Source organism: Taudactylus pleione, unplaced genomic scaffold (genome assembly GCF_031769625.1).
Source record: "Taudactylus pleione unplaced genomic scaffold, aTauple2 ptg000016l, whole genome shotgun sequence".
Classification (NCBI taxonomy): domain Eukaryota; kingdom Metazoa; phylum Chordata; class Amphibia; order Anura; family Myobatrachidae; genus Taudactylus; species Taudactylus pleione.
The window spans coordinates 30,890,488-30,904,727 of NW_028284418.1; the positions used below are offsets into that span (position 1 = coordinate 30,890,488).

The 14,240-nt window shown below is 41.2% G+C and overlaps 1 protein-coding gene across 1 annotated transcript; it reads left to right on the plus strand.

Moving 5' to 3' along the window:
• Positions 1-212: 212 nt before the first annotated feature.
• On the plus strand, positions 213-11,001 carry CHCHD1 (coiled-coil-helix-coiled-coil-helix domain containing 1). The gene is made up of 3 exons (XM_088473476.1): positions 213-419; positions 1,094-1,212; positions 10,550-11,001. The coding sequence occupies exons 1-3, from the start codon at positions 284-286 to the stop codon at positions 10,655-10,657; spliced, it is 363 nt and encodes a 120-aa protein (XP_088329602.1). The 5' UTR covers positions 213-283; the 3' UTR covers positions 10,658-11,001.
• Positions 11,002-14,240: the final 3,239 nt, after the last annotated feature.

Below are 14,240 nucleotides of genomic sequence, written 5' to 3' on the forward strand. Positions count from 1 at the left end.
TCATCACTATTAACAGCCTGCAATTAAAAATTAGATGCCATTTTTTCCCTCAGAGACCTGTAACTGCTCAGCTATAGGTAGTGAGGGCGGGGTGCTCACAGCACCACAAACCCCATGTATCCAGCGCAGCAGCCCCCGGCCCCTCCTTCCTTGCACGAGTGGGAGATCATTCATAACACAATCACCCAGCAACGTAAGGAGTCTGAGGAGGGCGGGTCATTCGTCACTGACGCTTACCCGGCAGCGTCCCCTCCCACAGTCCTTTGCGGTGCCCTTGGCTGTCATGGCGTCTCAGGGACCTACTGTGCACAGCAAGGTGGCCAAACTGCTCAGCCGGCGGTACGGGAAACCCGTCCTGAAGCCGAACCGGCCTCTGGTCCTCGCTGACAGAGTGACCAACCGAAGCCACAGGCTGGGAGGTTGGTATGAGACGTACAGCGGCCCTGTTTGGGCTGTGCATGTATGTTGTGTGTGCCCGCACTGTCTGTTTCAGTGTGTGTGTGTGTTAGTTATATATAAGCTTGATCCTCTTCTCACATACAGCAACGGGGAGTGTACATATCTGGCAACCTACATTCAGATATTTTAAAATCCTTTAAAGGAAAAAAAAGTCTTCATCCTTATACTTTGTTATAAATACAGAACTAAGAGAATACCCCAAATAATTTCATTATAATTACTCAATGCACAAGTATTTGACAATCAGATGTAATGGTGAGTAATTGCTCAGTCATTTAACCTTGCTCTAAAAGGTCTAATACCAGGAGACTGCGTCTGATAGGAGCCTTACTGGCAAAGTGCTGGGCACACTGCTTCCTGGTACAGATCCGGTCCCCCTGGCTTATGTTCTGCACATAGAATGCCAGGAGACTGGGTCTGATATGCGCCTTACTGGCAAAGTGCTGGGCACATACTGCTTCCTGGTACAGATCCGGTCCCCCTGGCTTATGTTCTGCACATAGAAAACAATTCCTACAGAATTCTCACGTGTGTGAATGATTATTGCAAAGCCTGTTTAGTTGCACATTTACGTTGGACCAAAGAAGTTCATGAAGGTTTTAATGTGACTTTTTTTTTTTTTTTTTGCTCCTAGAGGCAACCTGCGTAACTGAAATGTCAGTTTTAATGGCATGTTGGAAAGAGAATACATTCAGTGATACAATTTGTTCTAAAGAGATCAAGATTTTCAATGATTGCGTTGCCCAAGCACAGGTATATTTTCTTTACTTCATTTTATATATTTTTTGACAGTCCTATTCAAACACCACTAGCACGCTCCACATAAGTTAAGAAACTCTCTCCTCCTGTATCTAGTTACATACTGCAATAAGCACTTATTTAAATTAGATGTTGATATAAGCAGAATATTTAGAGACTGTAATCTCATGATCATTCAAAGCCAGATGTGCACAACTGGAATATTTAGTTTGATCTTAATAAACACTTGGGGGGAGATGCATAAAACCTTTGACAAAGTGTAGAAATGACACATAGCAACCAATCAGCTTGTAGTAAAACGGCTTTGGCCTATAGATAGTCATGTTTGGCACAGAACAACTAAGGCCGGGTACACTTCAGAACGACATGTATCCTAGCCGACCCAACGCTCGATGGAAGGATATATTGGACAACTGTACAAACTGCACAAATCTGTGTATGACTGCGTGATATACCCTTCGTTACCTCATTCTCCTGCATGCCGTCATTAGCCTGGTCGGCCCATGTCGTTTTCAAACAAATTGATCGACCCTGCTGACGATGCAGGTGAATGCAGGATTGAGTGTACACACTGCTATGTGAACAATATGTTCCAATTTGTTTGAAAACGACACGTATGAAAGTGAGAATTTATACCAAACACCTGTAAGGCAGAGGGGATAAAGATGTACACCTGCAGCAAATAAACAGGTTTTGCCAACCTTACAAATAATATATTAAACCAGAACAATTGCTCTGGTGTACCCCCTAGAGAAAATATATCAGGTCACTGTCAACCCACAAAAAGGTTTTAACATCTCATACAATTGAATACATACAATCTAGATCATCACAGTACATAAAAATGAGTAAGTATAAAAAAGAAAACACAGACAAGCAGTTGCAGCAATATAACAAATTGGAATATACTAAAATAGCATTAATATGGCAAATATATTCTATAGAGCCATAAATAGAAGCCAAGCTATAAAAATTGTGACTATGGGGTCTATTTACTAAGCAGTGTTAGGAAAAGTGATAAGATGCCAGCCAATCAGCTCCTAACTGCCATCTCACAGGCTGTGTTTGAAAAATGACAGTTTGGAGCTGATTGGCTGGTACCTTATCACTTTTTACGCTTCACTTTCACTTCTCCGAACACTGCTTAGTAAATAGACCCCTTAGTAACAAAGTTCCTATAGCTGGGTTGGCCACATATTTTTAAAAAGCAGAAGCTGTGATTATTGAAAGAAAAGCTCTTACAGTACCTATATCAGACTCCTGAATAGACGGTTGGCCAATAATAAATGTAGCCGTATCTCCTGGAGCAGGGGCTTGGGTCGGGCCCCAACATGTACCACAAACAAATAAAGGAGCAGTCTGTCATGCAGCTCCCAAAAATCCTCATCTGATTAGCTTCTCTGTCCTTATGTGAAGCTTGTCACGGGACAGGAGCATACGAAGTGGGTTGGCGTGATCCACAGTGAGAATGAATGGTAAGGTCCGTCTGCAGTCCCACTCCTTATAAGCTTGATGCCTTTAGAATGCGGCAAAGGTACAAAGTGCAGCACGGTATCCTGGATATAGTAACAGGATGCAGCCGAATCACTCCTCAATATGGACTAAACATGGTCGGTAAGCGGCTGTATAAGCCCAACAGAGGTTTTCTGGCAAATCGTTCCAGTTTGTTTGAAAATGACATTGTATCCAATATGTCGCCTAAAGTGTACCCGGCCTAAGGATAAAACAATAATTTGAGAAAGCAATGGAAGGAAAAACTAACAATTGAAAGATAGTCATGACACAATCATTGGCACCCTTTTGTGCAATTCAAATCAATTTGGGAAAAAAGAGCGCTAGATTACTCTGGTGGCGATAAATCAGAAATTAGTCACCTGTGATAAATTGTCAGTGTTCACTTGAAATAACCAATGAAGGATAACTTTAATGTTGGCATCCCTTTTATCAAAATTGCACAATGTTATTAAGAAGTTTGCTACTCGTGGAACTGTGAAGAACCTTCTTGGACGTGGAGGAAAGAAGAAAATCGAAGCAAGACGTTTTCGAAAGGTGGTATGAATTGTGGGTAAAACACTATTTAAAACATAAGAGTGAAGGCTGACCTGGAAACTTTTGATGTTGCTGATGGTTTCAATTAGAGATGAGCGGTTCGGTTTTGACTCTACTCTTTTAGCCAAATTAACGCAAATATGGATTAGTTTGGATTTATCTTATTGGCTATCCAAAATATGTGAAAGCCGTAAGCCAATATGATGCCGTTTTTGAGATCCCAACATAACAGAGTACAACCGAACCACTCATCTGTAGTTTCAACATCTACCATATGCCCTACACTAAACTAAAAAGGGCTTTTTGGGTGAAGACAAGTTGCGCTGCATGGCATATTGAGGCTAGATGTATGAGGACACATCTGTACACGTTGTACATATAGTGCCAAATTAGCAGTATACTCTCACATTTTTAGAACTCGGACAATGTAATACAGTGGTGTCAAACTCGTGGCCATCCAGCTGCAGTGGCACTACACATCCCAGCACGCACTGCCACAGTTTTGCTATTAGGGCATGCAAAAACTGTCAGGGCCTGCTGAGATATAGTCCCACCGCAGCTGGATGGCCACGAGTTTGACACCCCTGATGTAATAGAATGCGAGAACATGCTAATCAACATGTTTGTGGCATTCCCACAACTCGCAATGGCAAAACACGCATCCCGATATTTTGCCATTGTGAACATACTTGCCCAATGTAATAGGTTCCGAGTTGTAAAGACGCACAAAATGTGTGCAGCAAAACACAGAAAAAAATAGACCTGCCTCAGGCTAGTGAGTCTAGTCCAGAGATTTTCAACCTTTTTGAACTCGCGGCACACCGAACACATTTTTTAACGTACCAAGGCACACCATCTGTCCCCTATGAAGAAAAACACGCACATTGGTCCCCACGGGGGGAAATTAAAGCACATTTATTGGCCTCCACGGAAACCAACAAAGCACATTGGATTCCACATAAAACAAAAATAAAACACATTGGCCCCCATTTAAAAAAAAAACAATCATACTGGTCCCCACAGAAGGGAAAATAATACACCTGGTCCCCACATAAAAATACAATTACATTGGTACCTCCAGAAGGCAAAATAAAACAAACTGGCCCACAAATGAAAAAAAAACAAAAAACATCACACTATCCAGAAGGCAAAATGATATAAATTGCCCCCACATAAAAAAACACATTTACACTAGCCCCCACAGACAGCAAAATAATACACATTGCCCCCAAATAAAAAAAACACATTTACACTGGCCCCCACAGACAGCAACATAATACACATTGCCCCCACATAAAAAAACATATTAGCAACATAATACATATAGACCCCATACCCGGAGCTCCCTGTCCCTCGGTAGCGTTACTGGGCAGATCCTTCAATTCCTCAGCACCGGTTGGTGCAGGCTTGCAGCAGTCACATTCACTGCTCATCAGCAGTGTGAAGTACTGTGCAGGCGGGACAGCGACGCGGCGTGCGTGACCTATGATGTCACGCCGCCGCGTCTCCATTGGTATGGCCCAGGCAGTGGCTGAGCCACGTGGAAGAGCTCAGCGCTGCCCCGGCACAAAGTTAGGGAAATAGATACAGCTGTGGGGAGCATCTCCCGGCGGCACACTTGGGAACCGCTCGCGGCACACTAGTGTGCCGCGGCACAGCGGTTGAAAATCGCTGGTCTAGTCTGAGCAGGTGCGTGTTAGATAGAAACCTTCACAGGTCAGTGTGATCCGTGAAGGCTTTGGTCTTTGTAAAAGCAAGTAAATAGTTAACAAAAAAAAAAGACGTCACCCTCTACTTCCACAAGCATAACCAGCCCCGAGCTCTTTTGAGCCTATCCTGGTTCTTAAAATACAGGGGAAAAATGCATAGGATTCCCCTGTATTTTTAGAACCAGTACCAGGCTCTGTTGATCCGGTCCAGGTTGGGGAAAAATTACATAGGGGTCCCCTGTATTTTCATTAACCAGCACCGGGCTCAGTGAGCCAGTCCTGGTTGTGGAAATACAGGGGACAAATTTTAGTAGGGGTCCACTATATTATCCACTATATTTTCCATAACCAGCACCAGACTCTTTCTAGCGGGGGTGTAATACCACAACTGGGATACCCTTTCACCGGGTCCCTCGGCCAAAGCATTCACCTGCAAAATAAATATTTAAAGAAAACACAAGACACACACTCCGTGACAGTATAATTTTATTAAAACATACATGCAGACTCGCCCATAATCCCTATAGCCATTCACGTACAGTTGTCCAGTAGCATCAACAACACCTGGTAAAAAAAATATCCATACTCGGTCCATGTAGGTAACCAGTTCTTCAGAAAAATAAACAAACCTCCATTACCCAAGACACTGATATAGTACCGTCCTCTAAGGACAGTACCTCGGGAATGAGGACTCAGCTGTGGCATTTCCCATAGAAATGTATGGGCTGAGCGTTCATTGGCTGAGAGAGACCGCTCAGTGGCTGAGAGAGGCGGCGGCTCACCTCCGTCTCTCTCAGCCAATGAGCGGTTCCTGCCATTGATTTCAATGGTGTGAACCGCTAGGTTACCAAAAGGTTCATACTGTATATCTATTTAATGCAGTTTTTAAAGGTACACTTTAACATTTTTTGCACTATACTGAATCTATTGAGATATATAGAACTATACTTATGTATGTATATATATTCTCACACTGCCGGCGCTTCTTTGCTGATAGCCTGCAATTGCATCCTGGTGCCCTTCTTGTTACCTACTCAGGAAAAGTTGGGACAATACATAAAACAGAATTCAGCGACACACTTGATGGCTTTGTAATAAGGAAATACAGTCAGGTGCATAAATATTGGGACATTGACAGAATTTTCATATTTTGGCCTCTATTCACCACCACAATGGCTTTGAAATGAAACAAACAAGATGTGCTTTAACTGCAGACTTTCAGATTTAAGTTGAGGGTAATTGCATCCAAATCAAGTGAACGGTGTAGGAATTACAATGGTTTCTATATGTGCCTCCCACTTTTTAAGGGGCCAAAAGTAATGGGACTATCAACTCAAAAGCTATTTCATGGACAGGTGTGGGCTATTCCTTCGTTATTTCATTATCAATTAAGCAGGTAAAAGGTCTGGAGTTGATTCTAGGTGTGACATTTGCATTTGGAATCAGTTGCTGTCGACTCTCAATATGAGATGCAAAGAGCTGTCACTATCAGTGAAGCAAGCCATCATTAGGCGGAAAAATCAAAACAAACCCATCGGAGAGATAGCAAAAACATTAGGTGTGGCCAAATCAACTGTTTGGAACATTCTTAAAAAGAAAGAACGCATCGGAGAGCTCAGCAACACCAAAAGACCCGGAAGACCACAGAAAACAACTGTGGTGGATGACATTAGAATTATTTCCCTAGTGAAGAAAAACCCCTTCACAACAGTTGGCCAAATCAAGAACACTCTCCAGGAGGTAGGTGTCAAAGTCAACAATCAAGAGAAGACTTCACAAGAGTGAATATAGAGGGTTCACCACAAGATGTAAACCATTGGTGAGCCTCAAAAACAGGAAGACCAAATTAGAGTTTGCCAAACAGCATCTAAAAAAGCCATTACAGTTCTGGAACAACATCCTATGGACAGATGAGACAAAGATCAACTTGTGCCAGAGTGATGGGAAGAGTATGGAGAAGGAAAGGAACTGCTCATGATCCAAAACATACCACCTCATCAGTGAAGCATGGTGGTGGTAGTGTCATGGCGTGGACATGTATGGCTGCCAATGGAACTGGTTCCCTTGTATTTATTGATTATGTGACTGCTGACAAAAGCAGCAGAATGAATTCTGGAGTGTTTCGGGCACTATTATATGCTCGTATTCAGTCAAATGCTTCAGAACTCATTGGACGGCGCTTCACAGTGCAAATGAACAATGACTCGAAGCATACTGCAAAAGCAACCAAAGAGTTTTTTAAGGCTAAAAAGTGGAATGTTATGCAATGGCCAAGTCAATCCCCTGACCTGAATCCGATTGAGCATGCATTTCACTTTATGAAGACAAAACTGAAGGGAAAATGCCCCAAGAACAAGCAGGAACTGAATACATTTGCAGTAGAGGCCTGGCAGAGCATCACCAGCGATGAAACCTCACCGTCTGGTGTTTTCTATGCGTTCCAGACTTCAGGCTGTAATTGCCTGCAAAGGATTTGCAACAATGTATTAAAAAGTGAAAGTTAGATTTAGGATTGTTTAGTTTGTCCCATTACTTTTGGCCCCTTAAAAAGTGGGAGGCACATACAGAAACCGTTGTAATTCCTACACCGTTCACCTGATTTGGATGTAATTACCCTCAAATTAAATCTGAAAGTCTGCAGTTAAAGCACATCTTGTTTGTTTCATTTCAAAGCCATTGTGGTGGTGAATAGAGGCCAAAATATGAAAATTCTGTCAATGTCCCAATATTTATGCACCTGACTGTATATTAGTGATGTACACAGGGATTTTACAAGCATGTTAGAATTTCTAAAACATAAAGGGCCGTATTCAATTAGTGACGATAACGGACGTTTATCGACAAAAAAAGGCGACATTTTTGAAAATAAAAACGGCGAAGAGGTGAAAATGTAAAAAAAAACTGGTGAAAAGTTTTCTCCATCCCAGACAGGAGGAAAAAAAAAAGCAAAATCCTATTTTTGGCTAAAAATGTGGGGATTTCTTTCAGAACCTTTTGGACACCCTAATGATTAACCCAAATTTTTTCTGTAAGTTGCGTACTTTCGCAATAAACAACCGCACAAATTTAGGGTGAACAAAAAACAAAATTTGTTAAAAAAGGTTTGGACATATTGGGTCTGAAATTTTTGGGTGGCAGTATGGATGCGTCGTGTTTTAAACATCACACGCGATCGCAGCAGGTGACGATTTTTAAAATTGCGTTTTTACGACACGAAAATATACTTGCACCCATTTTAACATACCCCCAATTTACGTGGAATGGTAATTTCCTGGAAAAAATAGCTTTATATAATTTTCAGAGATTTTTATTTATTTATTTTTTATTTAATTTTTTCCCACCCAAAATTGGCGAAAAACATCCATGCAAAAGTACGCATTTTACAATATCTTTATATTTATCTTTAGGGGGTGTCCAAAGGGTTCTGAAAGAAATCCCCACATTTTTAGATAAAAATAAGGATTTTGCATTTTTTTCCCCCTGTTCTGGGATGGAGACCACTTTTCTCCAGTTGTTTTTTTTTCCTCCAATTTCGCCTGTTTGTCGTTTTCGCCGCTTTTCTTTTTTTTTTTTGGCCAAAAACGTCCGTCTTCGCCGATGGAAAAAAATTGTCCGTCTTTGCTGCTAATTCAAAACGGCCCTAAGTATGCTACAAGTTTTAACAGCTCTAATATTACTATCCAATGCTCTTTATTTGACAACATTACCATTGTTGGTTGTTTGTTTGTTGAGTGATCTAATAACTGGTCATTCTGAACTTTTTTTTTATTTACAGCAAAGTACTTTATAAAATAATTTGAAAGCACTTTGAATCTGATATAATATGCTTGTAATTAGAGAGTAATATAAATGTCGTTCAACGCTACTCGTGTCCAGTTACATTACAGCAACATATATATGGGTTATTCCATGTGACTCACGTTACATATGTTAAGTTTTAGAAGTTTAAATGCACCACAAACAAAAATTAAGTTGAAATTCATTTTAAAAATATGACCACAATATAGTAGTTAGAATTAATGCTTAGAAGCAGAAAAAAATTTACTCTTTGTATTTACATTTTATTTATACGCGTGACTCATGTTACAATAGAATGGAAATAGGAACTGACACTTAAATATTTAAACCTGCTCTAATAATTTTTACAATAGGATTGTTATACTATACACAAGAGGTTCACAAACGCGGTCCTCAAGGCCCCCCAACAGTTCAGGTTTTAGAGATATCCATGGTTGACCTCAGTCAATTTGATTTAACCACCTGTGCTCAACCATGGATATCTTTAAAACCAGAACTGTTGGGGAGCCTTGAGGACCGCATTTGGGTACCCCTGCTACACACTAAAAAGACCCTAAACTTATATTTGAGAGACAAACAAAAAAACTGAATGTTAACCAAACTGTATTTAAAATCCATTTTGACATGTGGCATACGAATGTGACTCATGTTACATTGGTGTCCTCAGTCAAAAGGCTCTTATACATATTACTCAAACCAGTGATATTTCAGTCACTGCAACTTTTCCCAAGCGGGACACTGCTTTCCGTGGTTGGGAAGGCTCAGGGCAGGCTTTTTTAGCTAGGTGCCGCTAAAAGGGCAGGGCAAATTTTGCCTTTTTAAAATCGGGCAAGGTGCCCCACTGAAACAGCCTAGCAAGAACACTACAGGTGTGAGTGAGGGATTGGATTTCTACACATGCGAGGGAGGGGAATGTCGAATGTGTTACAACACGGGAGAGCAAGGATAATAAGGATAATGTGTTGTTACAGAGGTGAGGGTGTGGAATGTGTTAGTACAGAGGTGAGGGAGGGTAATGTCTTACTATAGCAGTGAGGGAGGGGATGCAGTACTATAGAGGTGAAGGATTAATGTGTTGCTGGAATGGTGAGATGGAAACAGTAAATATCTAAGGTCTAGATCAGGTACATCAGCTAGTATTATATAAATGTATCAAGGACTTACCATAATAGTGCCCACTCTACAGCTATGGGCACATGGGAGGTGTGCTAATACCAAGCAGGAGGAGTCTCAAATTTGAAGTTTACATTAGAAACACAAATTTAGAGGAATAAGGGGGTCTTGGACTGCAAACCCTAATTTTAAACATTAGAGGTGCTACCATGCGGAGTACGCACTCTAAGAATACTGATAGTCAAATTATTTTGATATATTCCATGTTAATTGTAGAGTTTAAGTGAGGTTCTTAGCACGTGTATAAGAAACTCACTTATGGTAGTTGTATAAGGACCTAATTTATACTCAATGTTAATTGTAGAGTTTATCAAAATTTGACTATCAGTATTTTAGTGCTTGGAGTGTGCACCTACGTTTTCTTTTTCCTGCTTTGTTTTATTACCAACTGTCATAAATATTCCCATATGTTTAAAATGAATAAAAATCACATTGGATCGCTGGTTGTGCTAGTCTGCTAACTGGAGAGGAGCTGAGTAATCTGTTTTTGTATTCTACACTGTTTGCTATGGTATAATGTACTATCAATGATAGATAAAGCGTCTTAAATATTTTAAATCTTAACAATTAATGTTTTTTTATTTTTTTTTATTTTCTTGCAGGCTGCACGAAGGTTAGGCCAAAATGAAGATAAGCCCACAGGCTGGATGGATCCACAGCAAGCTAACAAATTGCTTAAAAAGTTCCCAAATATCAGGCATGAAATATAGAAAAAACACCTTTATTTGCTAGTTACTTTAATTTGATCACAGAGGAAAACATGAACACTTGCAGCATTGGAAGACCATGACCAGTGACGTTTTGGGTCCTGTGTGCCCTTTTTTTTTTTTATAAGGTGATGGATGAATGTTACTATGTTAAAGAAAAAAAACAAAAAACTATTTACAACACAATTCTTATAGTTTGAATAAATTCTGTTAATGTGTTAAGAGCCATCATCCATTGGTAAAATACATTTTATTATTTTTATACATCTTTATTTACAAAATCATTAAGTAATGTGTTAAGTCAAACAAGATAAATTGGAGGGGCTGTCGGAGTCCATGGAAAATGACATTGTCTGCATGTCTTTAATAACATGAAAAACAAAGTGTAATTAATTCTGTACAGAATTTGGAGGGGTGTACATACAATCGGTTGGGTATGGAAGACCGGCAGTCGGGATGCTGACTGTCAAAAGACCAACAGTGGCATCCCGATGCTAAGATAAGTATACTTACCCTTCACCCCCTAACACTCCCTTCCTGCACCCTAACGCTGCCAGGTTAGGCCAAAACCTAACCCTCCCCCACCCACCCCACACGTGTATCTATACTAATATTGTAAGAACATTTGTGTCTGTTCTAAGTTAGTGCTGAAATGACTGAACAGATTTTCATTTTAAAACAACATCATTTTGTAGTGGAAACTCATAGAAATAACCTGCACTTTTCTTTAATCTCGATCCATCGCGTTAAAGCTGAGCAGTAACAGAAACAAAATTTATTGCAAGAGATAGGTGTGGCACTATGCACGCGGCCGGTAAGGGGTGCTGGAGGGGGTAGAGGTGCTTTAGGTCTGCGTTCTCTTGACTAAGATAGGCTACATAGCAGTCTGTGCACAGGGCAAACAGTGACATTGGTGTGAGTGGTGTGTGAATAGGATAGGCTACATAGCAGTCTGTGCACAGGGAACACAGTGACATGGGTGTGAGTGGTGTGTGAATAGGACAGGCTACATAGCAGTCTGTGCACAGGGCACACAGTGACATTGGTGTGAGTGGAGGGTGAATAGGACAGGCTACATAGCAGTCTGTGCACAGGGCATACAGTGACATTGGTGTGAGTGGTGGGTGAATAGGATAGGCTACATAGCAGTCTGTGCACAGGGCACACAGTGACATGGGTGTGAGTGGTGGATGAATAGGATAGGCTACATAGCAGTCTGTGCACAGGGCACACAGTGACATTGGTGTGAGTGGTGGATGAATAGGATAGGCTACATGGCAGTCTGTGCACAGGGCACACAGTGACATTGGTGTGAGTGGTGGATGAATAGGATAGGCTACATAGCAGTCTGTGCACAGGGCACACAGTGACATTGGTGTGAGTGGTGGATGAATAGGATAGGCTACATAGCAGTCTGTGCACAGGGCACACAGTGACATTGGTGTGAGTGGTGAGTAAAGGCGCTGCTGCCACCAGTCTGTATTGCGCTGCTGGTCACGTGGGCCACTACCGCGACAGGGCCCCTATGCAAAGCAATACAACTAGATCACCTCAAAAAAAAAAAATGTCAGAAGCGATTTCATAGTGGGTGAAGCCATAGGCAATAGCTAGTTTGATAATAAAAAAAAATCCAACAATTTTGGCAACATTTTTGGAAACCATATTAGCCAGTTAAGTGGTTAAACTCCTATAGAGTTTGGTCACCCACAAGCCACTTTGTCTTGAGCTCTCATGAAATTCATTCATTTTTTTTCCCTCCTGCAGTAATAGTGTAGTAAATCAGTCATAAATCCTTTATTTATAAGTACCTCTTCCTTTTTATTTATTTTTTTAAATCGTGCACGCTGCTATTAGCAGCTATTGTCTCAAAGCAACACAGAAAGTGTTACCCATAGAAAGGTGAAGGGCCCTCACACACTTGGAGCCCCTGATTTGAAAAGGGGAGTCTCCTCTTTCAAATGATGTGCCCCCTTAGTATTTAATAGCTTAACCAGTTTCCAAAAAATAAAACACATGCACATGGGGGATCTAAAACCCTTATCACCCTCATCTTGTGACAAATAAAAGTGATCCTTCATTTACCACTTGCGGTAGTATGTCAAGTTTATAAAGTAGTAGGCATTGTGTGGCTACCATATCCTTCCTACACATAGGAAACATTTTAAATAAAGACAGTGAAATTTAAAGAAAAATGTATTTTCATTTCATGTGCAGAATACACATAGAATCCAGCTTTTACTATTTTTGAAGGGTGGATTAAGGGTGGATAATCAGGGATTTTGATATTGGAGTGTGACAAGAGACCACCTCAGCACAACGATGAGAAAACTCTCAGCAGAGAAGGGGTTAAGGGGATTGCATTTAAGTCATGCCTAATTTAGTGTAAAGCCCCCTTTTTTTTTCTCCAGCACTACTAATTAATTGTGCTCAATTTTACAATCTGTATTTATATTTTCTTTATTTTTTTTGTCAAAGCATGTATAACAATGTACAACACTACAGGAACAGTGAAATAGGCAAATATCCATAGTTGAGAAACACATAACGCTCAAAAGTGAGTGAAATGTCACTTTGAGGATGGAGATATAGGAAGATAATAAATAACTTTTAATGTTTGGTTAAATGTACAATGGGGACATATTTTAGATAATTAGTCAGTGACTAAACACTCCCATGAAAAAGCTCTTTGGTGTGAAACTCTAGAGACAGAAGGCCTGATTCAGACCCGCTCGCAAGCGGGTCGATGGTGGCCCAGTGCGCATGCGTACGATGGAGCGGGCTCTGTCGTGCGCATGCGCGATACCCGGATAGCGACGGGCAAACCGTCGCTCCGGGTCTCGTACCAAAGGGGGCGTGCTGTCGATGTTGAGTGACAGCACGCCCCCTTTGGTGGGCGGGCCAGGGGAGTGGCTGCCCAAACGGAGGTGTTCCCATGTGAAGAGATGGGAGAGATTTCGGCTCTGTGAGAGCCGAAATCTCTCTGGGGCTTGCAGCAACGAGACCCTACCACAAGGGTCTTGTTGCAAGCCCGATTGTCAAGACCATCGCGACCATCTTCCTGGCCGCTCGCTATAGATGTGGGTGGTCACCCACAGCTATGCGAGCGGCCAGGAGGCCGCTGTAAAAAAAAAAGGCCGGCCCTGATTCGGAACGAGCTTTCTGTCAGAGCATCCGGCTCTGAACCAGGGCCAGATTCCCTCCGTCTTCTTATACATCTCTCTCTTATGTATGCGTTTTATACCAAAAGGCTTTCCCATGTTTTAAATAACATTTGTGTATTAGACTCCTGTAAGAAAACCTCCATATAGTACTATGGATATATGGTATAACTGATGTTGAAACATGTACATAGCCAAAAGACAGTTTTGTATTATGTAGTACACTTTTTAGCTGCTAATGCCAATATTGATGTCCTGTTTCCCAGTGGAATAATATCAAGGATTGCCCATTGGTGGGATAAGGGGTGTATACTTAGGTGATATGAGAACTTGGGAAATCATAATTTTAAGAACATTTGATCTTCCCATGAGGCTAGGCAAAAATGACCCTGATTAATCTGTCAATAGGATTAATCTTTTTAGTGATA